Source organism: Loxodonta africana, chromosome 6, assembly GCF_030014295.1.
Source record: "Loxodonta africana isolate mLoxAfr1 chromosome 6, mLoxAfr1.hap2, whole genome shotgun sequence".
In the NCBI taxonomy this organism is placed as follows: domain Eukaryota; kingdom Metazoa; phylum Chordata; class Mammalia; order Proboscidea; family Elephantidae; genus Loxodonta; species Loxodonta africana.
Window position 1 is genome coordinate 133,689,053 of NC_087347.1, and position 27,595 is coordinate 133,716,647.

A 27,595-nucleotide genomic window follows, 5' to 3' on the forward strand; every position below is an offset into this window, starting at 1 on the left:
TTTATGAAATGATTACCCAGATAAATTTTGTAACAACTTTGACTGCATCTATATAATATTGATTTACCAGGCAATATCCAGCCTGCACTTGACTCAGTTCAAGGGAGTATTGGATAACCGGCCCCTGGGTGGCTGCCGATCTGGCAGACTCAGTCAAGGATTGGTTTTGCCTGGCCATTAAACTGGATTTTACAAGATTCATGTGTATTTCCACAGATAAAGATAGGGTCATATGGCTCTTCCTTTACTTAACCTCTCTGAACCTCAGTTTTCTCGTCAATAATAACATACATCTCATGGAATTACAAGGATTAAATAAGATGGCTTTAAAATCAGTCCGTATTAGGAGCTGGAAATACTTATTAGAAAGCCTGACACATTACAGCTATTAGATTCAAAAACTAGACTAATGTTAACATCTTTTTTTTTCCCTTTACTTTAAGCGCCTCCTACGTAAGGATTATTTAGAGACCTGAAAAGAAAAGAAAGAAAGAAAAAAAAAACTAAAATGCATACATACATACATATTTATATATAAGCATTTGTTTTATATATGCACATGCATATGAATATACATATATATTTATGACATTTGTAATCAACTACCTATGCCATATATAAATATGCTCTTTTCAGGGAACAAACCTCTCCTCCTTTGGCAGGACCATCACACAAGACAAAGGGATCTGGACTCGGGGTCTCGATTCTGCTTTTACTCCACCATCTATCGACAAATGTCTATGACTTTTAAGAGCTTGGGCTTTGAAGTCAGACCTACCTGGACTCAGATTCTTACTGTATGTCTTAAAGCAAGTTACTTCATCTCTAAGCTTCCATTTCCTTATTTATATAACTAAAATTAAAAAAAAAAAAAAAAAAAACCTGCGGCAGTCAAGTCAATTCTGACTCATGGTGAGCCTATGTTTTACAGAGTAAAACTTAGCTCCATGGGGTCTTCTTGGCTATAACCTTTGGAAGCAGATCACTGGACCTCCCTTCTGGAATAGCACTATATTCAGTGGTTATGGTAAGTATATACAATTGTGATATATACCTAAAATGTGTGTATGTGATGTGCTTGGCCCAGTGCAAGTGATTAACAAATGGTAGTTGTTGGGGTTGTTAGTCCTCTAATAATTAATTGTAGTGGTATTTCTTGACTCCCTTTCTGGTGCTCCTCAACCTTTGGCTGCAGGGAGTCTAGAGCCCCTCCATGCATTCCCACCCACCCTTTCAAGTGTGAGAGTTTGGTGTTGCTAACTCTAAGTCATCCTTGGAGCTACAGGCATCATATCTGCCACGAGTCTTCTGGCTGTTGTTCAGATCTCAGCTCTCTGCATCCAGTGAGTCTCTGTGGTTCAGCCACTGCCTGCTTGCTTCCCCCACTGCTTACTTCATCATAGCATTGTCCCCTGCCTCCATTCTCAGCGCTTACAACTGTCTTCTACCACCTACACCTCAGGCCCCTGCCCCTAACCTGGCCTCAGCTGACTCTCCCTACTCTGGTGTTTCGTCACCCTGTCAACTCTTACCACTGGCTTCTCAGGCTTTAGTGTAGCCTGTTGACATGACTGTCTTACCTCTATATCAAAATCAGCATGTTTAGTACAAAATTTGTTCACATCTTGCTTACTAGAGTCAACTTCTCCAATCTCTTAACTCCATTCCTTCTGTTAATGGCTATGGCATTTTTACCCTTATCCTGGATTAAAGGCATCTAGATCTGTGCGATAAATACAGTAGCGAATACAGCTATTGGACTCTCCAAATTTGGTCATTGTGAATTAAGATGTTCCGTAAATGTAACACACATATCAGATTTCGAAGATTTGTATGCAAAAGTAATATAAAATATTTCAATGCTTTCTTATTAATTGCATGTTGAAAGGATACTATGTTGATATATTGGCATAAATAAAATATTAAAGTTAATTCCATCTGTTTTATTTTATTTTTATAATGTAACTACTAAAATTTTTAAATTACCCATGTGGCTTGCATTACATTTCCATCGGGCAGTGCTGTTTCAGAGTCCCTTTTGTCTATGAAAACCACTCACTCACCAGGCAGCACTAGCGCTTCTATCTGAGTGTTATTTATGTCTTTGTTTTCCTTTCTGTTTCTGTGACCTACATGTTTCCTACACCTTTCATAGACCACTAGGGCAAATACCTAGCTCGTCTCCTTGTCTGTAGTCTCCTCCCAATCCAATGGATTCTCTCTACAACTACATGGTTAACCTTCCTGTTATATCACTCTCCAGCTCAAACACCTTCTTAATCCAGTGAAATTGGATTAGTTATTCTATAGACACATGCTGCAAAGTATCTGAAACTTAGAAGGCCATCCATCTTTCTTGCTCCCTCCATTCCCTTTCTTTCCATCCTCTCTGCATACTCCTCTGAAATAAGCTACTACCTTAACTGTTTCATTCCTATGGACAATGTCTCCACCATTTGCTAAGATTAAACCACACTGCCTTTCCCCATTTCACTCAGCACAAACTGACTCCTACTTATTCTATACATACAGAGAAGCAATGCTTCTCCATAGAGGACCTTTAAGATTCGCCTAACGAGCAGCAATTTCTACCTTCCAGAGCTCACTACGCCTCTCTTATAAATAGTCTCTAATTCTCCCCACGAGGGCATAAACCAAAAATCAAACTCATTGCCGTTGAGTCAATTCTAACTCACAGTGAACCTATAGGACAGAATAGAACTGCCCTATAGGTTTCCAAGGCTGTAAATCTTTACAAAAGCAGACTGTCACATCTTTACATCTTTCTCCCTTGGAATAACTGGTGGGTTCAAACTGTGGACCTGTTGGGCCTTTCAGAGCCGTTGAGCACTTGAACCACTGTGCCACCAGGGCTCCTTACAAGGGCATAGACTTCTTAAAAAATGGTAGCCACTGTGGCCAACCCCTTCACATATGCATTCATAATGCCTGAAAAAGCCCTGTAAATTCAATTAAAATGTTACCTGTTTTACAGATGAGGAAAGGAGGCTCAGCTTTTAGCCCCTAACAAAAGGCCACTCATCAAATCAGTATGTTAAAACAGAGTTATCTTTTGGTTCAACACCAGCAATGTTGTCCACTGCACTATAATGAGATTACGGTTTAATAGTCTCTACAGGACCTAGCACGCTGCCTGGTGATTTCCATCAGACCTTACACGCGTGCACACACACACACAGAGTACAGCAAAATGCCACAATGCACCTGCTCCTTTTTCTCGGGTAAAGTGAGAAGAGAGTGGACATTATGTTTAGAAAGCCACCTCTGTTATTTCAAAAGAACTTACAAACTTAAATTATAAAGAGTGCACTTCTCCAACATTTTGTATCCTTCCAATTATGAGGTTATGACTAATGCTATTTTTTTCACCCTCAGTCTAGAGCTGGAAAAACCGAGGCTTGGAGATGCTAATGAACTTGTGTGAGGTCACATGACTACTAAGTGGTCACCCAAGCACTTGACCAAAGTAAGCGGTGCCATGCCCAGCTGTTCACTGAGCTCTGCTGTCTTCCCTTTGGGATAGTTGTGGTGAGGACCCAGGAGATAAGGAAATCCAGCCTTTAGTCCTGGCTTGGCTGATAACAAGCTGTGAGGTCCCATTACTGCACCAAATCTCTGTAGATTCATTAACCTCATCTGTGTTGTTTGTATAGTTACATTTTCATATCTATCCCATGACTCACCAAAATGATGTATAAACACCATAATAGATGCATAAACACTCTAAGGTAAAAAAAAAAAAAAAAGGTAGGGGTACTTTTCTATTCTTCACTTGCTATGATCTTGGGGGTGTTTCATACCTTCTCTGTGGCATTAATATTATCATATAGAGAGTATGCTCTGAAGAGAAGATATGGTATATGTATGTTTCCAAAAATATCACCTACAATATAAATAATCATATTTCATAGTTTTTAGAGTCTCACAAAAACTCTTTTTTTTTTTTTTTTTTTTGGCCAGGCCTACTTCCAACCCTGGCAGTTCCTTCCTGACCCATGAAAGTAATAAATTGTGATGTGTATTTTAACTCACTTTGTGTTTGCTAGCATAAGTCATGAAGTATCAGGACAGAAAGGGCACTTAGAGAACATTAAAACTAACCCTGTAATATTGGAGATGAGGACACTGAGGCACATAAAAAGTAAGTAATTCACTCAAGGTCCCAGGGAGTCAATGGCAGAGCTAGGAGTGGTAGGCAGCTCTACCAGCCCATCCAGCTCTTTCCATGCTAGGAGGCTGCTCTTCACCTACAAGGGCCCTTGCAACACCTTAATCAATACACTTGCTTTATCACAGGCCTTCTGAGGTAATATGAATGCCAATAATTCTAGCTATTAGTTGAGAAGGAACCTTTTATGCCTTCAATAACTACTTACCAAATGTTTGTTAGGTGCCAGTTGCTGAGCATTTTTATTGAAGCAAGAAAGAGGGATGAGTGAATTTGGGAGGTTGGCAGAGATGGGGAGGGGGCATAGACTTAATTCTAACACTCTCACCACTGCTATTAGGTGGGTAAATAGGCACATTACAGATGAGTAGTAAACTGAAGTTTAGAAACTAAATGTGTGCAAGCCAGCAAGGAGCAAACCCCATAACTGAATTCTTATACGAGGACACACCGTGGGATTCTGAAACTCCCTGGTGGTAGTTGGGAGAGCTAACGTGTCTTTGCTCCTTGGGTCATGGGATACAATAATGGCTAAAGTATCAGCAGTATTTGCTATGTGCCAGGCACAGCATCTACCTCATTTAATTTTACACATAAGGAAACTGAGCCATAGAAAGTCCATACAACTGGCTTAAGGTCTCTCAGCCATTAAGAGAAAGAGGTGAAATTTAAGTATTGATTGTGTAATTCTGGAACACATCCTCTTTTTAAGTTGCTGCCACTGTACCATATTTTAAGATTAGAAATCAGAATTCTTCTTCCTGTAAACATATTTGACATAAAGTAAGTAAAGATGGTCTTTTATAAACTGGTGAGAAAAATAAAATTTTATCTTATGCTGGGCCTGATTCTCAGGCAATTCACTTCATTATTTAAATAACAGATGGTCTGCACAGCAATTCATTTGCTGCCAGGCCCCCATCATCTCTTGAATTTATGTGGCATAGTTTTTATTTGTCCTTAGACACACCCCCACATTTTTAGCTTCATTAAGGTCTATTTCTTCGTTGTGAAATCCACCCACCTCTAATTTTGACTTTATGTCCCTAGTGAAACACAAGGAGTGAGTTATTGGACATTAGAAAAGGTGGCTTTCGAGCACAGTAAAATGAAATGACTGATTCATGGGATGGTGTCCCTGGTGACACAGTGGTTACGTGCTACAGCTGCTAACCAAAAATCAGCAGTTCAAAGCCACCAGCTGCTCCTTGGAAACTCTATGGGGCAGTTCTACTCTGTCCTATACGGCTGCTACAAATTAGAATCGATTTGACGTGAATGGTTTCGTTTGGTTTTTATGGTGAATTCTTACAAACATGCTCTAATTGTATTACTTTAAGGGTGGCAACAGTCCCTAAGGAAAAAAAAAAATTGGATCAGACCCATTTCCAGCCTGAGTCATAATTGGTTCATCTGTGATGGCACCAGGGTAGAAGTCCTTGACCTTGAGTCTGACAGACTTATATTTGACTCCTGATTCTGCCCCTCATTCCTTGCATTTCCTTAGTTTCCTACTCAGGCAAAATTTCAAGAGGACTTGGTAGTTCTAAAACATGTTCATAATTTCTTTGTCACTCTTCCCATTAAAAAATTGAGTCAAATTTCCCTCCCCTTGAACGTGAAACAGACTTAGTGTCTGTTATGGATCGAATCCTATCCTCCAAAAGGATATGTTGAAGTCCTAACTCCTGTACCTGTGAATGTGACCTTGTTTGGAAATGGGGTTTTCTTTGTTATGTTAATGATGTTGTTCAAGTAGGGTGGGTCCTAAAGCCAATCCCTTCTGAATGATTTCTCCTAAAAAAGGAAGAGAGATACAGAGGCATAAACACACACAGGTGAAGAAACCATGAGGAGATTCTGCTACAAGCCAAGAAATGTCAAGAAGTGCCTGGAGCTAGAGAAGTTGAAAGAGACAAGGATTTTTTCTAGAGTTGACAGAGAGAACCCAAATGCCCTGAATTCAGATTTTTAGACTGTGGAACTCTGAGAAAATAAATTTCTGTTCTTTAAGGCCACCTACTCGTGGTATTTCTTTTCAGTAGCTCTCAAGGTTAACTGAGACAACAATAATTAGAAGGCAGGAGAAGTGAAGCTACATGACTTCCAAAGCTAGATAATAAAATGCAGCAACATATATCTGGTTCTCTTCCTATTTTAGGCATTTGTCCTTAAAATCCAGCCATCCTGCTATGAGAGAGTCTAGCAGCCACATAGGTCTCATGGCCAATTGAGGTGCCAACCACAGGCCCAACTGAGGCTCCCAACCAACAGCCAGCACAGGCCACCAGGTGTGTTAATGAGCAGACCTTCAGAGGATCCCAGCTGCAGACTTCATGATGCCCCAGTTACTGTCAGAGATGAGCAGGACCTCTAAAAACTAACACTTGCCCAAATTGCCTATTTGTGAGCAAAATAAATGTTGTCATTGTTCTAAGTAAGTTCTATAGTGGTTTGTGACACAATAGTAGACAGCCAGAACGGAAGATACATATTTTCTTTGGGTACTTGAACCCTTCTTTTTTTGTTTCCCTTCTCTCTGTAAGGTCTTTCTTCTTTTTTTGTATATTACTTTGGAATGCAGGTGAAGGTTAAAGCCAGAGAGAAGTTGCTTTGAAACCAGTCTCTGGCACTTAGCTGTAAAACCTTGGGCAAACCTCCTAACATCTCCGAGCCTCCTCTTCCACTGAAAAAGTGAGGGTAATAATACAAACTTCATAAGAGAGAATTCAGCTAAATCATGTGTTTTGAAATGCCTGTTAGAGAGAAGGTGCTCGGTAACTGAGAGCATCAGGTGCAGTGGTGATATTAAAGGATGTGTATTATAGAAACCAAGCATTTCTTTGTAATTTATTATTGTGCATAAAATAGGAACAGCCTTTTTGTGAAGATGATAGCCAATGGACCCAGGAGCTGCTTAGCCATTACCAACAAAGCCTTAAGTGATAGCACTGGGTGTGGGTCAATCAGCAGCTGCTCAGACCACCGCCCCCTTCAGTCCATTGTCCTTAAAGTGCTGGGCGTGGCTCAAGCCAGTCAAACCCAGTTTATTAGCCTGCACGCCAAAGAAAAAGTACCATTTGTCTTATTTTGCCTGTGCGCCATGATAACTTATATAGTCCACGTTTGTGCATACCTCCTTGTGATAGACGGTATAAAGGGCTGTGCCTCCCTTTGTTCCAGGAACTTGATTTGAGGTGTACACCTCCTTGGTCCTTGCCTGCATGCTTGCAGTAAACACTCTTCCTCCCTCCTCATTTTGGTGTCTTTATTGACGAGAAGCCCAGCTGAGCAGAACCTGCTTTGGGTAAGGAAGAGATTTCAAATTTACCCTGATTTTTATTTGTCTTCCAGATGTCATGGCATGGGTTTGTGTTTTTGATCATGCTGTTTCCATGACAAAATATTTTAAGTAGCATGGTGGCAGCCTGGAATAGTGAAAAGAACATGGCCTTTGGAAGCAGTTCTTCCCATTATTACATGTCGCTGTGCGTGTGTGTGTGAGAAAGAGCATGGAGACAGGGAATTAGGGAGGAAACGAGGGAGGGACAGAAATAGAGATATCTGAGGGGAGGCAGCATGCAGGGTACAAGGATTTCAGCTCTATAGCTCTCTACATGTAAGATTTCTGCCTGGGGTGGGGAGGCTGGCAGCAGTAGAATGGTGATGAAAGTGGCCAAAGCATTCTTGTTGCTGTTGTTAGGTGCCCTTGATTTGAATCTGACTCACAGTGACCCTACAGGGCAGAGTAGAACTGCCCCATAGCGTTTCCAAGGAGCAGCTGGCGGATTAGTTCAGTTCAGCCAACATTTTGGTTAGCAGCCAAGCTCTTAACTGTACCACAAGCTCCAAAGCACTCTTAACCCAGTGTAATTGGCTGAGCAAGTACAGCTTTGACTCAGAAGTTATCCAATGAGTTTCCTGGCCTTCTGCAGGCAGCCCTCAGCTATACTGTGGGGGTACAGCATTGAATCAGACACAGTTTCTGCCCTCAGGGAGCTCATAGCTGTTTCCAATTCACCATGCAATGCCCTAAAGTGTACAAGTACTAGCAAATTATATACACCTGGTTTAGCATGACTTAGGTAAACTGTCAACAGTCCCTTGCTTATAATGTTCCAGTGACATCACAAACACACTTAGACTAAAATCCATGACCTAGGCTTTGATGGTCTGGCCCCCAGGCACCACTTCAGCCTCCGTTTCTTACTGCCCTCTCTCTCCTATAGCCACAATGGCATTGTTGTTCCTCAGGCTGGAGTACTCTGCCCCCAGGTATGAACATGCTATACCCCTCCCTTCATGCAGACCTCCCCCCCTCCAGGGTAGCCTTCCAACCTCTCTATCTGAAATGGTGCCTGCAGGATGCACACAGTTAACTAGCTCTGCTGTTCACTGAAAGGGCTGAGGTTCAAGTCCACCTATAGGTGCCTTGGAGGGAAGGGCTGGCAATCTACTTCTGGAAATTTAGCTATTGAAAACACTATGGAGCAGAGTTCTACACTGACACACATGGGGTCGTCTTGAGTCACAATCGCCTGGACAGCAATGGGTTTATCTGAAGCAGAACTACCATATCTTGTTCACCCTCCAGTCCCTTATTGGGGGTGACATTTCTGTATCACTTCTTCATAACCTGACTCATAGTGACCGTATAGTACAGAGTAGAACTGTTCCATATGGTTTCCTAGGCTGTATTTTTTTTAATCATTATAGGAGCAGATTGCCAGGTCTTTTCTCCCGCAGAACAGTTGGTGGGTTTGAACTGCTGACCTTGCAGTTAGCAGCTGAGCACTTACCGTTGTGCTAAATAGGGGCCTTTCAAGTGTTGTAGGGCACAGAACCATGAGTTTACCTAAAGAGCTCAAATAAGCTCATAGGAATCATGTTTGCATGACTGATTTTCTCAGCAAATGTTTTCTGTTCAGAACCAAAGTAAACTTGAGCTCCAACTGCCCTGCTGTTACTAGATCTCAAAGCCATAAAGTCTAAATTCCCAAGGTTATCTTGTACATCAATATCAATACTTTACCTATGCCTTAGAGAGCTCACAGTTTTATTGCGGGGAATACCCCCAGATGGACGTCCACATCCCAGGCTTGTTGTTGTTAGGTGCCCCTGAGTCATTTCCAACTTATAGCAACCCTGTGTACAATGGAACGAACCACTGCCCTTTCCTGCACCATCCTCACAATAGCTGTTGCGTTTGAGCCCATTGTTGCAGACACTGTATCAATCCATCTCATTGAGAGTCTTCCTCTTTTTTGATGACCCTCTACTTTACCAAGTGTGATGTCCTTATCTAGGGACTGGTCCCTCCTGATAATATGTCCAAAGTATGTGAGACAAAGTATGTGTCTTGCCATCTTTGCCTCTGAGAAGCATTCTGGTTGTGCTTCTTCCAAGACAGATTTGTTCATTCTTCTGGAAGTCTGTTGTACATTCTTGCACAACAACATAAATCAAAGGCATCGGTTCTTCTTTGGTCTTCCTTATTCATTGTCCAGCTTTCACATGCATATGAGGCGATCGAAAATGTCATGGCTTGGGTTAGGAGCACCTTAGTCTTCAAAGTGACATCTTTGATTTTGAACACTTTAAAGGGGTCTTTTGCAGCAGATTTGCCCAATGCAATACATTGTTTGATTTCTTGACTGCTGCTTCTGTGGGCGTTGATTATGAATCCAGGTAAAATGAAATCCTTGACAATTTCAATCTTTTCTCTGTTTTTCATGATGTAGCTTATCGGTCCAGTTGTGAGGATTTTTGTTTTCTTTATGTTGAGGTGTAATCCACACTGAAGGCTATAGTTTTTAGTCTTCATCAGTAAGTGCTTCAAGTCCTCTATGCTTTCAGCAAGCAAGGCTATATCATCTGCATATTGCAGTGTGTCATACTGTGGTGGCTGGTGTGTTGCTGTGATGCTGGAAGCTATGCCACTGGTATTTCAAATACCAGCAGGGTTGTCCATGGTAGACAGATTTTAGCTGAAGTTCCAGGCTAAGTCAGACTAGGAAGAAGGACCTGGCGGTCTACTTCTGAAAAATTGGCCAGTGAAAACCTTATGAATAGTAGCAGACCATCGTCTGATATAGTGCCTGAAGAGGAGCCCCTCAGGTTGGAAGGCACTCAGAACACGACCGGGGAAGAGCTGCCTCCTCAAAGTAGAGTCAGCCTTAATGATGTGGATGGGCCTTCATTTGCTGATGTGGCACGACTCAAAATGAGGAGAAACAGCTGCAAACATCCATTAATAATTGGAACATAGAATGCACAAAGCATGAATCTAGGAAAATCGGAGTCATCAAAAATGAAGTAAAAATTGATGTCCTAGGCATTAGTGAGCTGAAATGGACTGGTATCAGCTGTTTTGAATCACACAATCATATGGTCTACTATGCCAGGAATGAGAAATCGAAGAGGAAAGTGTCACATTCATGGTCAAAAAGAACATTCAAGATCTATCCTGAAGTACAATGCTGTCAGTGATAAGATGATATCCATATGCCTACAAGGAAGACCAGGTAATATGACTATTATTCAACTCCAAGTGGTATATGCACAAAGATGCACACATAGAATCTGGGGGGAAATTTACGCACTTGGACACTGTCGGAGGAGGACTCTGCGGGAGGCAGGTCTTTCAATCTCCATGCCCTAGATGGAGGCCTAGGCTTTCCCACCAAGCAGCTTCCCCACACAACCGCCTTCCCACATCTCCCTCTCAACCTGTCTTCCTTCCATGGGAAGTGGAGGTTATGGAGCCAATTGACCTTGTTTTTAAAGCATCTTCCCAAACTTTTCCAGTATCCCTGTATGTGTTTCCTGAGCTGAGTCCTTTTTCATTTTTTATTCTCATCACATGTTATCTGCAGGACTCAGCCTCAGGCAGAATTCCAGTGAAGGTGCTGACAAGTGAGAAAAGCGCTGGACTCAATCAGGGCAACCCTATCCCTCAGGGCAAGTGCCCCTCCACCCCTGGTGACAGGGCACTGCTGAGCACTGCCTGGTGGCTCATTCCCCAGCAGGCCTTGGGATACATGGGGCCTTGGGCCTGCATAAAGTTCAGGGCAGGGAGAAGCAAGCATAATGAAGAATCAGCAGGAAGATCCAGAGATAATAGAGACACCTTTCCCGTGCACTCTGGTGCCTTGTTATCCTGCTCCTGTGTGGAGTTCCTGTATAAACCTTCAGCTAGAGAGAGAGATGACACATTCCATTGGGCTGGCACTTCTTAGTGCTCTGGGGAAGAATATCAGAGGAAACTGTCAGAAAATGACAGTGTCATGGTTCAGTTTCTAACTGGATGAAGTGCACACAGTGGTGAACCATGCATGACCTCTCCTTGCCTGTCTCCCTCTCCTCCTTCCCCCACCTCTGCTAGACGAATGCACCCAACGCTAGAGCTGAAAACTGGCAGAAGGGGGTGTGGAGGCACAGGCACAGTCAGGAACCACAGGGGCCACCCCAGGAGGAGGCATGGGAGCCATGGAAGCTGCTGCATCCAGGATGAAGCAAATCCTCTGAAGCTGCCTGGGAGCTGGCTAGCTCAAGCTGACCTGATAAGCGCATAGTCCTAGCAGAGGTGGCTCTGGTTGTTCTTTTGGCTTTCAATCTATAGTTCCCCAGAAAATAACAGACATCACTTATATTCATGTTTTCCTTTGCTGGTCCAATTTGTTGTAACTCTTGGCTGTGGGAATTTTCATGGTGTATGGGAAATAGCATTCCTGCTTTGACTTCAGGGAAAGCCACGCAGAGGAACTAGATCTGCCCTCCCCAGCCACGTGGCAGGGAAGAAGCCTCTAGCTTCTCTGAGATTCTGGTTTTGCAGTAGTGGATGAGGTGAGAACCCTCACCTTGCACACCTGGTGTTTGGATTACAGCTAATGTGTTATATCATCCCACACATACCCTCAAACATGCTTAGTACTTGGTGGCCATTAGGAATACTTCTTTATTTTTCTCTCATCTTGCCTTCTTTTATTTATTCCCTTTATTTATTATTGAGGAGTGTCCCTGGGTGGTTTGAACGTTAACATGCTCACCTGCTAACTGAAATGTTGGTGGTTCAAGTTCATGCAGCGGTGCCTTGAAAGAAAGGCCTGGTGATCTACTTCCAAAAAATCAGTCATTGAAAACTCTATGAAGCACAGTTCTACTCTGACACACATGGGTTTTCCATGAGCCGGAATCCACTTTACAGCAATTATTTTGTGGTTGTTTTTATAGTACTGAGAAGAATCTATGGCAGAAAATGTTCTCCACATTGTCTTCTTATTAATTCTACCAGAAGCCACAATTTATAATATTTCATAGCTTCCCCAATAAGCCAAGGAAATTAGCTTACATATTTTTTTAAATAAACAAAATATTTATAATTGTCTTCGATCCTCATTTGCATTTATCAGATTGCCAATGTTGAAATAGGATGATAATATCCATAGTTTGGACTCGATCCCACTGTGGTACTAGGAGTATAGATTGGCCCAACCTTGATAAATTGTAGAAGTCACTGTATTCAAAGTCTTAAAAATATGCATGCTCTCTGCCCCAGCCATGGTACCTCAAGACATTTATCCTGAGGTTACAATCAGTTATGTTTACAAAGACCTACACCTGAAAATGTTCTTGCAGCATTATTTGTAATGGTGAAAAAACGCAACAATCTAAATGCTGGAACTAGAAGATGTGTTAATTATGTTAAGTATAATGAGATACTCTGTTGTTAATAAGAATGACGGTAAAACACATATTTTTTGATGTGGAAAATATTTATATATTTTGTGTAAGTGTGTGAGAAAATACAGGTTGTAAGTAACCCCACCTCAGCTTATAAAGGAGGAACTTGCCCAGTTCTTCCAGACTCAGAGGTATGTCAGGAGAAGGTGGCCTCTGCTCTTCTCCACTTTCTTCCTAGTCTTCCCCATGATGAATAAAGTGACTTATTGATTAAGGAGACTAGGAGAAAGGCACATGTATGGCCTGGCTTCAGACTCTCAAATCCACAGGCCCACAATGGCACCATTGTTCTATCTACCCCTGCTTCCACAAGTCAGCACACCTGAGTCAGGGCCCTTTCCTGCTGGGAAAGAAGCTGTGAACAAGGAGGCAAAATGGACAGTACGGTTTATCAGGTACCTCATGTGTTCCAAGCAAGGTAATAGGGATTTAGATAACATTTTTCCTTCGGTCTTTACATTCTCCTTATAAGTTAAGGATTTTCATCCAAATCTTTCAGATGGTAATGTTGAAACTGTGAAAGTTTAGTAACTTGCACAAGATCACACAGCTAGTAAGTGGTCAAGTCAGAATGCCAATCCCAACATGGCTGGCTCCCCAATCCATGCCCTTCCCACTCAAATATGCTTGGCTGATTAAAGACAGCTGAGTTAAAAAAAAAAAAAAAATATATATATATATATATATATATGTACTAGGGCAGCGGAATAGGCAAACTGATATCACAAAACCCATATATCAAATGAAGGCCCAGAATCACAATCAACATTGTAATGGATTGAATTATGTCCCCCCAAAAATATGTGCCAACTTGGTTAGGCCACGTGTGGTTATCCTCCATTTTATTATTTTCCTATGTGTTATAAATCATAATCTCTGACTGTGGTTAAAAGGATTAGGGTGGGAAATAACATTCTTGCTCAGGTCACTTCCCTGATCCAATATAAAGGAAGTTTCCATGGGGTGTGGCCTGCACCACCTTTGATCTCTCAAGAGATAAAAAGGAAGGGGAAGCAAGGAGAGATGGGGACCTAATGCCACCAAGAATGCAGTGTAGGGAGCAGAGCGTATCCTTTGGAACTGAGGTTCCTATGCTGAGATGCTCCTAGACCAAGGGAAGATTGATGCATTACAAGGGCCTTCCTCCAGAGCCAACAGAGAGTAAAAGCCTTCCCCTGGAGCTGGCACCCTGAATTTAGGCTTGTAGCCTACTTTACTGCGAGAAAATAAACTTCTCTTTGTTAGAGCCAACCGCTTGTGGTATTTTTGTTATAGTAGCACTAGATGACTAAGACAAACATGCTCTCATGTTGCCTACAATTCTACCAAACCCAATACTTAGAAAACTAGATGCAATAAAATAAAATGGGGGCAGGGTGGTTTCTGGAGTCCATGGGTGGTACAAATGGTTAATGTGCTCAGCTAGTTACTAACCAAAAGCTTGGCAGTCCGAGTTCACATAGAGGCACCTCAGAAGAAAGGCCATTGAAAACCCTATGGAGCACAGTTTCACTCTGATGCACATGGCGCCTCCATGAGTCAGAGTTGACTGGATGGCAGCTGGTTACTGACTAGGGTAGTTTCTTGAGACAGACACCCTACAAAAAGTCCCAGAAGTGGTACATGCAAGCTCAGCAGCCAGGGGAGACAGAGAGACACAAATAGATATATAAAACAAGCCTTGGCTATCACAAGGCAGCAATGTCTGAGGACACTGGACACAGGAACACCAACCAATGTCTCCAGCTGAATCAGCCTCCAAGCACGGCTGTATCCAAGTGGAGTACAATAATTGATTTTCACAATGATGATCCTGAGTCATCAAGAAAAGGTTATGTTTTATGTTCAGAATTCTCTGTTTAAGAAAGCAAGGAAGCATGTAATCCATTTGAAAAAGATTTTCATTTCAAATAGTTAAAAATCCTTTGAAAAGATTTTTGGTGCTTAAAGGGATAAGCGGCAGTTATCTGGAAAATTCACTTATGTGGAACAATGTCTTCCCTGAAGATTCTAGATCAATGAGGCAGTGTGTTCTATTTAGTTAAGCGTCTATCACTTCTCCTTTGTTGACATTTCATTGTCTCAAGTTCTCAAGCCTTTCAAAGCTGCTAATACCCAAGGCTTGCATCACAAGCTTCCTAAGGCTAAGGACTCTCACTTCCTTTCTCAGATACTCAATATCCCGGTGGTCTTAGCTTTTTTTCTGCCATGAAACAAAAGACGATCTGACATTCACGAAAATGACCAATTTCCAGAGTACACAGAAACTTTAACAAACCTCTTCAGACATTTTGCAAGAAAGTGAAGCAATAATCAACGGACCTTAAGGGTTTTGGGAAGCAGACCTAGGAAGTTTCTGCAGGCAAATTAATAACTAATTCAATCATTCACTCTTAAAAATACCCATAGGAAAAAATATATATATCCATCCATCCATTGCCGACTCATAGCAACCCTATAGGACAGGGTAGAATTCCCAAGGAGTGCCTGGTAGATTCAAACTGCTGACATTTTGGTTAGCAGCCATAGCACTTAACCACTATGCCACAAGCATTTCCAAATATATATATATAAAAAAAAAAAAAAAAGGTAGGATTAATCCATTTTTTTTTTTCAAAAAGCATAGTTCATATTTAAGAAGAATCATTTTCATGAAGGCTTCCATTTAATCCTATGCACACACAAGGTCTGACCCTGGCTCCCCTGCTAGCCTTGCTGCCTAATATGCCTCCCTTATGCATCCTTTATCCCCAGGTGTACCACCTTGCTCTTTTCTGAGTGTGACAAGATCCTCAGTGCCCTGTCACCTGCTAGTCCCTCTGCCTGAAATAACACTTCCCACCTCCAAGCTTTCCTACCTAGCTCAAATGCTCTATTCCAGTGACACTGCTCACAAGAAGCTTTTCATCCTCATAACAGCTGCAGTGGGTGCTGCCATTGTGCCCTTTTGAAGATGAGAAGAAAACCTTGACAGGCTACGCAACTTACTCTAGGTCAGGCTCAGGAGTCAGAGCTAGGACTGGTACATGGTGAATCCTTTCTTTGATGTGTTTCCCTCCATTACACAGTGAACACCTGTAACTACAGCCACTTTCTTGAGAAACACTCCTATCTTTGATATCCTAAATTTGGGGAGTCCATCTGTCACACTGTGGCCAACCCTCGTGGCCACACAGAGTGGCAGGGGCAGAGATGAGCCTTACCGGGCGTGTTGAGCAGGCGGGACCTCCTGCAGTGGTAAGCCACCTCTTGCTCACAGTGCTCAGAGCCATCGATCACACCCTCCAGCTGCTCCATGCTGCTGCCGTAGTCCAGGGCCATGACGTAGGGATTCTCAGGGCCCGCACCCCGTACACGTGTCAGCTCCGTGTTGTTGTGTTGAACCAATGTCCAGATTTTGTCCTCTGCCGTGACAATACAACCCAAGAAAGGAGGTGTTAAAAGGAAGGGTGAGAGAGGAGCATGCAAGCAGTGCAACCGGTCATGCAACATGCACTAATTAATCACCACCGGTGTACTCTACTCACGCAAAGAATATGAACAGAGGATTCGTTTTTGTTGTTTTCTCTCACATTGTGGAGCCAACAGCTGGACAGCATGGGGCTAATAATCTTAAGAAGTAACTTTCTGGAGTGCTTACTCCATAGGCTTTGTGGTGTGTTTGACACCAATTATCTCATTTGACACCCATCTGTCAGTTTGTCCTACTGTGGTAGTTTACATGTTGCTATGACACTGAAAACCATGCCAGTGGTATTTCAAATACCAGCAGGGTCACACATGGTGGATAGGTTTCAGTGGAGCTTACAGACTAGGGTAGACTAGGAACAAAGACCTGGTGACCTAATTGTGAAGATTAGTCAATAAAGACTTTATGATCACAACAGAGCATTGTGCCAGAAGATGAGCCCCCTAAGTTTGAAGGCACTCAAAATACACAGTAGTCACTACGGTGGACTGGAGCATCCCAACAAAGGTGAAGATGGCACAGGACCCAGCAACATTTTGTTCTGGTGCTTGTGGGATTGCCATGAATCAGAGTTGACTTGATACCAGCTAACAACGACAATCTCGTTTAAAATGGACAATGCCCAATTGGAAAGGAGTCAATCCTCCCATGCCAGAGATGAGGAAAGTAAGACTGAGGAGGATTAGGCAGCTCACCCAAGATCACACAGTTAGTAAGTGACTAAGGGAGAACTTGAACCCAGGATTCGTGACTCCAAAGCCCTCATTTCTGTGGGGTCCAAAGCAGCTACTGACACATACCACCTTGCAAGAGAAACACAAGCATAGAGAGCATCCTCAGAAAACCGTGAGCCCTGCACTGAAGATAAGACCTACACAAAGAAAGCATTCGTAAAATATGTATCATTAACTAGGGCGAGATTTTGCGATCCACGCTACACATCAGACGCACTGTATTGCAGTGTTTTTGTGTTTTATTTTGTTTTGTACTTTAGTCTCCATGCCAGCTCTATTTGGCAAAAACATTTGAAGAGACTTACAATAGAAGAACGCACAGAGATGAGGACCTTTAAATTGAGGAGGAAGAACATGTTTTGCCCAATACAGGGAAGAAGGGAACGCAAGGAGAGAGGAAAAGGATTCATCTTTTAGAGCTTGAGAGATCTGTATTTGAAACCTATTTCTGCCACTGACAAATCTGGACAACTCACTTTACTTCTCTGAGACTCAATTTCACATCCGTAAAAAGAAAAGAAAAAAAAGAATGCCAGTCTGCAGTGCTGTTGATAAGGGATGGCAACCAAAACTGCAGAACTGCCAGGCACTATCTGGAATACATCAGGCACTTGGTGATAATAACCTAGGCTAAAATATTTACTGCAATTGGGCATGCAATTTTATTCTGAACATCCTCACCACTGCAAAAGAGGAAATGGAAAGACTTGAAAAGCTTTTGTCATCTGAGAATCTTGCCCGCATAATAGCATCATTACTCTTAATAGACCTCAGAGCTGAAAAAGAACTCGGCATAGAAATCATGTGGTTTTCCCTTCTGCAACCCTCTTAGCTTTACGAATGAGAAAACCAAGATCCAGGAAGTAAAGAAATAACGCAAAGATTATGTACTAGACAGTCATGATGAAGCACATACGATGAATGCAATCACTATACTTAGTGCTAGTGCAAAGCAGGATCAAGGATGTTAGCACGATTTAGTTGGAAAAGAAAAGAACTAGTCACTAGGACCTCCAGTTTTAATTCCATCTGCACCACAAACTCTGTATAAGTCTTGAGGCAAGTCACTTCATCTCCCTGCACTTCAGTTTGAACATACTAAAAATGGGAGGAGCAGAAAGAGGGTTGGGTTTCAATTATTTGTATTTCCAACTCTAAAAAGGAAATCCTTCTTGCAGCATACAATTAAACTGTGGTCATGTATTCTGACTCATCTTGAGACTGTTTTCTAAAACCGCTCAGTGATCACCCACCTGTCCCCAGTGTTTGAGGCAACAAAACAAAATTCTAAAAACAAAGTCAAAATTGATGCTATTTGTTTTAACTTTGAAAACAGAAATAAAGCATGATTCATACTGGTAAAGATAATAATGTTACAGAAATAATTAACCCATAATTCCAAAAATATTTTTGGTACCATTAAAGACAAATGCTGATAAAACAACCAAAGAAAAGTAATTGTTCAGTAATTGAATATTGCAGAGAAAGAAATAAAGACTGACAGTGTTGAAAAGCCCTGGTGCTCATGAAGAAGAAAAGGAAAACCCAGTCTTAAACTGTAATAATAATGTTTGTTACCACTCCACACTGGGGCACTGCACATATGCTGTCTAGTACTTACCATGGTGGACATTACTATTTCCAGTTTATAGGTTCAGGGACATAAGCAAACTTATATCCCCAGTCTCAAAGTATCCAATCCATCTGATTCCAAAAGCGGTCCACACAGCATCAGTAAGTTATATGAATTTGAATTTCACTCTAAGTGGACACAGATTTTTATTCCCATGTATTCATTCACCTGATTATTAATATATTCATTTACTGCTTTGCTTATTTATTTACTCACTGACTCATTTTGTCAAAATCATATTCTATGTTTAGCAAGATGGCAAAGGAAGTTTTGTCAGAGAGACAATCTTTCATCTTAAAGCCAACTGTAGGATTGCCAATCTCGCCTTGCCTTTGGGGCCCTCAGGATGAAATGAAGCTTTAATAATTCAACTATTGGCAGCTTTTGGATATATGAAACATATAAACGATACAAAGGAACAATTAGGAGCTCCAAACTGCTCTCCACAATTCACTTGACGGACACCACCAGCCCCAACTGCTAAGACGTGTGAGTGACAGGAAGAGAGGTGACTGCTGGAAACTTAGAGCCTCTTTACTGGCTTCTACTTCAAAGTGCCCTGTGTCCTCGGATTATTTTTCTCCTGGGAGATAGCAGGGTAAAGGCTGAAAACAAGCAGGTAATTGGATATTATTTTATCTCCCTTTCTATCTTTCCTCCCCAGGCTCTTTGGTAGCAGTGCAGATTGAGCTCTGCACAGCAACGGAACACTGGAAAGCCGAGGGTCAATGCCATATGTGCCAAAGTGGGCTTCCGTGGCTGATGCTACTGATGCCTGGTTTTAATTGGGGAAGGTCTACATGAAGTTCAGCTCTAAGGAATTTTCAAGCAAGCACGACTCATTTTGAACCATCTTTTAGGTGGATAGGGGGAAGTGGAGTTTCACTCTGAAGTGGGCCCACACACGGGCTCCTTATTGTTGTTGTCATTAGTTGCCATGCAGTTGGCTCTCACTCAGGGTGAACCCACACACAACAGAACAAAATGTTGCCCAGTCCTCTGCTATTTCGTGATCGTCAGTATGCTCAAGCCTATTGTTGTGGCCACTGTGTATTCTGACTGCCTTCTAATTTCAGTGTTCAACTTCCAGCACTGTATCAGAAAGTATTGTCTTGTGCTAGATACCATTTTAATTGGCTAATTTTTGGAAGTAGGTTGTTAGGCCTTTGTTTGTAGTCTATCTTAGACTGGAAGCTCCACTGAAACCTGTCCACCACGGGTGACCCTTCTGGTATTTGAAATACCAATGGCATAGCTTTCAGCTTTGTCTTAGTTATCTAGTGCTGCTATAATAGGGATACCACAAATGGATGGTTTAACAAACAGAAATTTATTTTCTCATAGTCTAGTAGGCTAGAAATCCAAATTAAGGGTGTCAGCTCCGGGGAAGGGTTTCCTTCTCTGTCGGCTCTGGAGGAAGGTCTTTCTAATCAATCCTCCCCTGGAGTAGGAGCTTCTCTACCTACACAGGAACCCTGTGCTCTGTTCCCATTGCTGCTTTCTTGGTGGGTTGAGGTCCCCCTGTCTCTCTGCTAGCTTCTCTCTTTTACATCTCAAAAGACATTGGCTCAAGACAAAATCCAATTTTGTAGATTGAGTCCTGCCTCATTAACATAACTGCTGCCTATTCTACTTCATTAACATTGTAGAGGCAGGATTTACAACATTTAGGAAAATCACATCAGATGACAAAATGGCGGACAATCACACAATACTGGGAATCATGGCCTAGCCAAATTGATAAACTTATTTTTGGAGGACACAATTCAATCCATGACAAGCCTCAGCGCAACATGCAAGTCACCACAGTATGACAAACTGACAGACAGGTGGTTGACATGAATCCATATATAGCTTTAACAAAAATAAACACATTCAATCTAATGGCCAATGTGGTCAATTTAGCCAATGAGCAGTAGAGATCAGACAACAAAGCTTGGGATCTGAAGTCAGAAGTTCTGGCTTTGTGTGCCAGCTCAACACATATTGGGTAAGCAGCCTTCGTCAAGTTTCTACTTCTTTAATGCTCAGTTTTCTCATCCATAATATTTGAAAAACAGTAATGGCATCACTGTGCAGAGTGGGTTAAAGATTGAGGTGGTTTGTGTGAGAAGGTTCATTATAATAAATAAGGCACTAAGTATTCCAGAGACATTGTTACCTGCCTATTATGTAACAGATGACACAATCTCAGTCCCTGTCTCGACTCACAGATATCAGATGTTCATACCGTTTGTGACAGCAGCAAGGAGAAGGAGAGGCTGGGACTGGAAACCAGCACTTCTCACAATAGCTTGTCCTGGCAGGGTTCTTCTCCAGAGCACAAAGTAAGATGGAAGAGACTCCCAAAGAGGGTGGGCTCTGACCCCAGTCCTACTCTGCAGACCCTTTGGAAAACCACCACAGTCCTGAAGACCTGGAACAGGGAAAGCTCCCTCTCCCAGTTCTGTGAGTGTGAACTCCACCACAAGAAACCTACATAGATTTCCCCATCACTCAAGGAGGTTGGGTCTCATGCAGAGAGAATGCCATGACTGGAAGAGCAAAAGAAAATCTGCCAGGCCCCAAATCCCACTCTCTGCTGACCCACCACCCAGCACCAGACCCTCTACCACAGGATATATATTTCTAGTCTGTAGTTCGAGTCTACCAGCTGCTCCTTGGAAACCCTGTGTGGCAGTTCTACTCTGTCCTATAGGGTTGCTATGAGTTGGACTAGACTCCACAGCAACCGCTTTATGGCTAGTCTTTAGAGATACATATAGGGTTTGAGGTGCAATGAGACAGCCTCACTTAGAACCAAACCTATCTAAATTGGAATCTTTGTCCAGCTCCATGTCTGCAATGAGACTTCTGGCAAGTTTATGCCTCCAAAGTTTCCTCTTTGGAGAACAAAGATGGTAATATCAATCTTGCCACCCATAATAGTATTATAAGATTTGATATCATGCTTTACAAGGGCACATAACAGGTACTCAGAAAACTCTAATATCAATCATTTGCATTTACTTTGTTACTTAAAAATCAAACCAAACCAAACCCACTGCAGTCAAGTCGATTCCGACTCACAGCGACCCTATAGGACAGAGTAGAACTGCCCCACAGAGTTTCCAAGGAGAGCCAGGTGGATTTGAACTGCCGGCCTCTTGGTTAGCAGCTGTAGCTCTTAGCCACTATACCACCAGGGTTTCCACTTTGTTACTTAGCTACTATTAAAACTTTAAGAGATATTAATGTGTGAGTCAACTTTGAATGACTATGAGGTGAAAGCAAATGATAGGAAGATAATTTTCCTTCCATAAAACATCAATAAAGTTCCAACACATAAAATATTTCACATTATCTAAGGAAGAAAGAAGACACTAGATCATTATCCAATACTCCTTCCCTCTGTCTTTCTCAAAAAGAGAACATTAATTTTGTGAAGGCAGGAACATACTCTCTCTAAAAACAAACAAAATAACAACAGCAATGAAATATTACCTCCACTGAAAAATGGGTACAGCGATGTATCTAAGTTGTGGTTCATGAAATACAAATGAGGTGTTTTGGATAAAGCCCTAGGAAAGTCACTTGGATAAACTTGATGCAACTTGCGGGCACTCCCTTTACCCATCTTCCTACCTCTGGACTGGAATACAGACAAGATGGTTGGAGCCCTGGCAGCTGTATTGTAACCATTTGTGAGGTTGAGGAGAGAAGTTATATGCTAGAGTAAAAATCCGTGTCTGGAACTGACAGCATCACAGAGCCACTGCAGCAGCCCTGGACCACTGGCCTCCTGACTTCCTACTATGTGAGAGAAAAATAAACCCCTCATTTAAAACCAAGTAGAGAGTCCCTTTAACTTATAGGGATCTCTGTTCTATTCTATTCTGTTCTGTTCTGTTCTGCTCTGTTCTGCTCTGCTCTGCTCTGCTCTGCTCTGCTCTGCTCTGTCTGCTCTGCTCTGCTCTATTCTATTCTAGCCAATAGAAGACATGTTAAACCAAGAAACAGTGGGAAAGCAGAAGTATTTTTGGGAAAGAGGAAATCAAGCTGATTCTGAAGGTTTTTGAACAAGGGAAAAGGGCATCTATTGCCTATTTTCAAAGTTGCCAATTTTTCCTAGTGCCCTGGAAGACCCTATCAAATACAACAGAATCCTACTATTTGTGGACCAAAGCCTATTTCTTAAAATGACATATCTATTATAGCAGATACTCTTTGCCTGGAGACCATGAATGGGTTTAGGACAATTCAACAACTCCCTGAAATTTTATGAAAAATCAGGGAAGTAAGTATATGCAATATCGATGGTAATCAGACATAATGCACCTTAAAAAGAAGGATAACAGCCCCTAACACCACCATCTTCTCCCTCTTCCTCTTTTCAAAGAATGGCCCCACTCTCCTCCCAGTTATTCGAGCCAGAAACCTAGAGATCACTCATGAGCCCTTCCTTTCTTTATCTCCACATCTAATCTCTCAGTTAGTCTTGCCATTCCACCTCCAAAATATATCTGGGATGTGTGCAATCCTCTTCCTCTCCATAGGTATCACATTTGTCACGGTTAATGCCACTTAGCCTGGACCACTGAAATGTCTCTTCTCTGGTCTCCCACCTTCCACTCTTGTTTCATCACCACTGTTATTGCTAAAGTCCTGTTCCTCCTGGCAGCACGAGTGATTTTCTTAAAAGGATATTGTAAAGCAGTCCACCTGAAATTGTGTATTAGTGTCTCAGGGTACTTTGAAAAGTCCAATTCTTTACCGTGCCTCCAAGACTCCTTCCTCTCTGATCACCTCCCCTCCCCATTCCGGCCCCAGCTTACAATGCTCTACTTCAGGACTTCAGAGATAAGAAGCTGTGCCCTTTCCCCGCTGGGGCTCTCGTGCCTGTGGCCACCTTGCTCTGGTGCACTTTCCCCCCACTCAGCATGTAGGCATTTCTTTCTCAGAGAAGCCTTCCTAACACCTGTCCTGCTGAGACCCCCTTTTATTTTCTTTCTTCATAGCAATTAGAATGATTTGGAACAGCTGTAGTTACTTCCTGTGCATTTGTTATTTTATCTCCAGTGACAGAGCAGGCACTTGGTTCATCTTTGCTGAATGAACAAATGATTGAAGCCACAACTGGATCTATCTGGAGAGAGGGTCAATAACTGTCACCATATTCTTAAAGGAGTCTGTTGCTCACAAAAATGAAAAACCTGTACATTAGAAACTTGCTATAATATTTGAGTGAGGACCTGGACTTCATTCTGTAGAGAGCTGGGGGAGGAAGGCCTCACCCTTCACATGAGGTTTACAAATGTGATGAGCTGCAATTTCTTGGAATATAGTTGCTGCTATATATAATAAATTATAATTATCTTGTTCAATCACGTCTTCACTGTAGAAGAGTCTCATGTGTCTAGATTTTCTTGGACCCCTTGAATTTCCTGAAAGTCCTTCCACATAGTTTTTTAATCCTCCTGGACTCAGAAACGTGGAAAAATATGTGATGAAGGACCAAAGTACCAGTTTAAAAATGCAACAATATACAGTTCTATTGGCCAGCAACACTCCCAAATCACATTGCTGTTTTTAGTTGTCGAGTCTATCTTTCCATAAAGCAATGAGATTTTCCAGGTTGTGGAATGTATCATTTACTCTTATGTTCAAGTATGTACCTGGTTAGTTCTGTGCCAGCACCCAGCGTGCACATGCAGGAAGATAACACAGTGCCTAACTCTTCAGAAAGCATAGCATCATTTGGGGGGGAAAGCTGTGCACACAATATGTTTGACAAATATTGTATGCTCTTCCACGTGCTCTCAGGGTTGGGAGAAAGAGAACTGTCCAGAGACCTTTTAGGGGCAGGGCTGGGGCAGCAACTGCTAGAAAGCCTGTACCATGGACACGGAGTACTGTTGTCCCCGAGAACTGACAAGTCTACAGCAGTCCAGCATCCTCAGGCCTCCAGAGCTGAGGCTAGCACCAAGCGCCTCAGAGGGCTTCACGGTATCAATCACTGCTGTCTACACCAGCCAGGTGTTTGTTCCAGCACCTCCAAACAACTCGTCTACGCACATGTTATAAAACGCTCCAAACGTAAAGAAGAAGTTTCAAGTTACAAGATCAAAACCCACCATATATATTAAAAACGAGAAAGAGAAAAGTAAAAGAGGTTACACATAGAGCCAGCAGAGCAAACGATGAAGCATTCTGTATCATCACCCCTGTGGGGAAGCCCTCCCCGGATGGAAGACACGAAAGTCCTCCAGGGTCTCTGGGTCCTCGGTCTTTAGCTGACCTACCTGGTTTCTCTCTGCTGTAATTTCTGATGCTGTAAATTGTTTACATACAGAGCCACAATTTAATTTTCCTTCACATTTTTTCTCATTATATCTGATTGGTATTATTATTGTGATGATCATTATTATTAATAATAGTAATTACAGAAGCTGTAAGCTGTTCCCTCTGTTGCCATGGGGATCATCATTCAGAAAGAACAAACATAAGAGTGGAAAAAGGAGAGAAAGACAAGAAATAACTCTGAGTAATAACACTTAATTCTACACACATACATATCTCTTTACCGAGCCAGAAAAAAACGGTCATTTTTCTATCACGATGCTTAGAAGGAAGGGAAGTCTACAGATTGTCAATACTCAGCTTAATTGAACTTAAATCACTGTGGGGAGCTGCTTATAGTGCTTTGAAAAGTGTGCCAATTCACTTATACTCTTATTGTAATAAACCAAGTCTATATTCAGGTCCCTGGGGTTGCTTCTGGTACAGTTATCTATGTTGACAAAATGAATTTTCAATATAAAGGGTAAGGACAGCTTAAATAATCCTCAAAGCACTGTCTCTACCACTCATTTGCCATCTAATCATGTACAGCCTTTTGACATCTCCTGTTTTTTTGCATTGAGAGTCATTTAATTTTTCGTATGTTTCCAACCTTCCCTTGCATTTAAATCAGAGGCTATGGCTATTGAGTAAATATCGGCTTGGAAAGGGCTTCTGTGGTTAATGGAGGCAGATGTTATGGAAGAAAGCATGGGCTCGGGGGTGGTCAGACCTGGCCTCTGATGCCAGCTCTGCCACTTACTAGATCCCTGAATGTGGAACAGTCACAGAACCACCACTCAAGCTGCAGTTTCCTTACCTGTGAAGTGGGCATAATCCATTGTGTGGTTTTGTTGTGAGAACTGAATAGAACCCACAGAGCTGAGTCTAGCACAGCACCTAGCTCAAAGACTGCGCTCTGTAACTGGTAGCTCTTCATAAGAGTGGTGCCAGGTGTGAAATTACAGTTGAACCGCCATCAGTCCTTCTGATAAAGTTAGCCAAGAGAGGATATGAAGAGAGCATTTCGTTATTAGAAGTAGTTCTGGGAACCTGTGTCCAGGGGATGGATTCCACCTTCCCCCAACCTTGAAAGGTAAAGTAGACAATTGGTGTAAAACAATTTTCAATTCTTTTAAAAGACTTTGGAATTCCCGCAGCTGTTTTTCCTTCCCTCTTCATTAGCCCAGCTGCTTCTGTCAGAATCCAGGCCTTGCTAAAAGCACTGCAGACCCACTGCTGCTAACGGCTGGGATTCCACTGTTTGGTGAACGTGCACTATGGGGTTAGGGCTCCTGGTCACCACCTTGTACTAAGCATTAGCTTGAGTGCAGATCCCCCAGTGCAGTGGGCATGGGGCCTGTGGTCTTCATGACCAGGGGCCCACTTGCCCACACAGGCCACACTCTACGACCTCCAGACAACAGACTTGGCTGTGATGGATCTCACGCTCTGCTCTAGCCTTTCCTTTTTATGTATCTTTTGGGGGGATTGTTTTTCTTTTTCTTTGCTTTAAAATAGGGGGTATGAGCAAAGAGACCTGGGAAAGCACCTGCTTTATGGTCTTAGGGGGTAGTGGTTTTGAAGATACATTCTGTCATACTTATTTTTACACCGATTTATATTTATATATAGGAGCCCTGGTGGTGCAGTGGTTAAGAGCTATGGCTGTTAACCAAAAGGTTGGCACTTTGAATTCACCAGCCACTCCTTGGAAATCTTAAGGGGCAGTTCTAATCTGTCCTATAGGGTCACCATGAGTTGAAATCAACTCTATGGTAATGGTTTCGTTTTGTTTTGGTGATATAATGCTAACTCAGCTGCTAAATGAATGTTTAGGGGTTTGAGTCTAACCAGAGGCACCTCAGAAGGAAAGCTTGCAACCCACTTCTGAAAAATCAGGCACTGATAATCTTATGGAGCACAGTTCTACACTGACACACACAGGGTTGCCATGAGTTGGAGTTGATGTGAAGGCAAGTGATTTTACATATGTTGTTGTTGTTGTTAGGTGTCATCAAGTCTGTTCCAAATCATGGCAACCCTATGTTCAACGGAACTAAACATTACCCGGTCCTGCACCATCCTCACAATCATTATGCTTGAGTCCCTTATTGCAGCCACTGTGTCAACCCATCTCCTTGAAGGTCTTCCTCTTTTTCATTGACCCTCTACTTTAAGCATGATGTCCTTCTCCAGGGACTGGTCCCTCCTGATAACATGTCCAAGGTACGTGAGAAAAAGTCTCACCATCCTTGCTTCTAAGGAGCATTCTGGCTCTGCTTATATTAGAATGACGGTGTCTATGTATTCTGCTCTGATGGTGCTTAAAGTCTGTTTGGTTCTGGAGGAGACTGACAAAATACAAACTCAAAGAAGATTATCTACTGCAACTGGCAGAACATGGCAAACAATGTAAACACACATCAGCAGGTGTCTTATAAATAAAGTACGACTGGCCGACACAGTGAAGTGCTAAGCAGCTGTAAGGAAGCATACATAAGATCTCT

At 42.2% G+C, this 27,595-nt stretch overlaps 1 protein-coding gene across 2 annotated transcripts in view; it reads right to left on the minus strand.

Moving 5' to 3' along the window:
• CNTNAP5 (contactin associated protein family member 5) overlaps nt 1-27,595 on the minus strand; it is a 1,181,085-nt gene that overhangs the window by 359,749 nt on the left and 793,741 nt on the right. For both annotated transcript variants that reach the window (XM_010596415.3, XM_064287363.1), the window contains exon 13: nt 16,135-16,335. In XM_010596415.3, the coding sequence (XP_010594717.1) occupies nt 16,135-16,335 (201 nt within the window). The remainder of the gene's footprint in view (nt 1-16,134; nt 16,336-27,595) is intronic.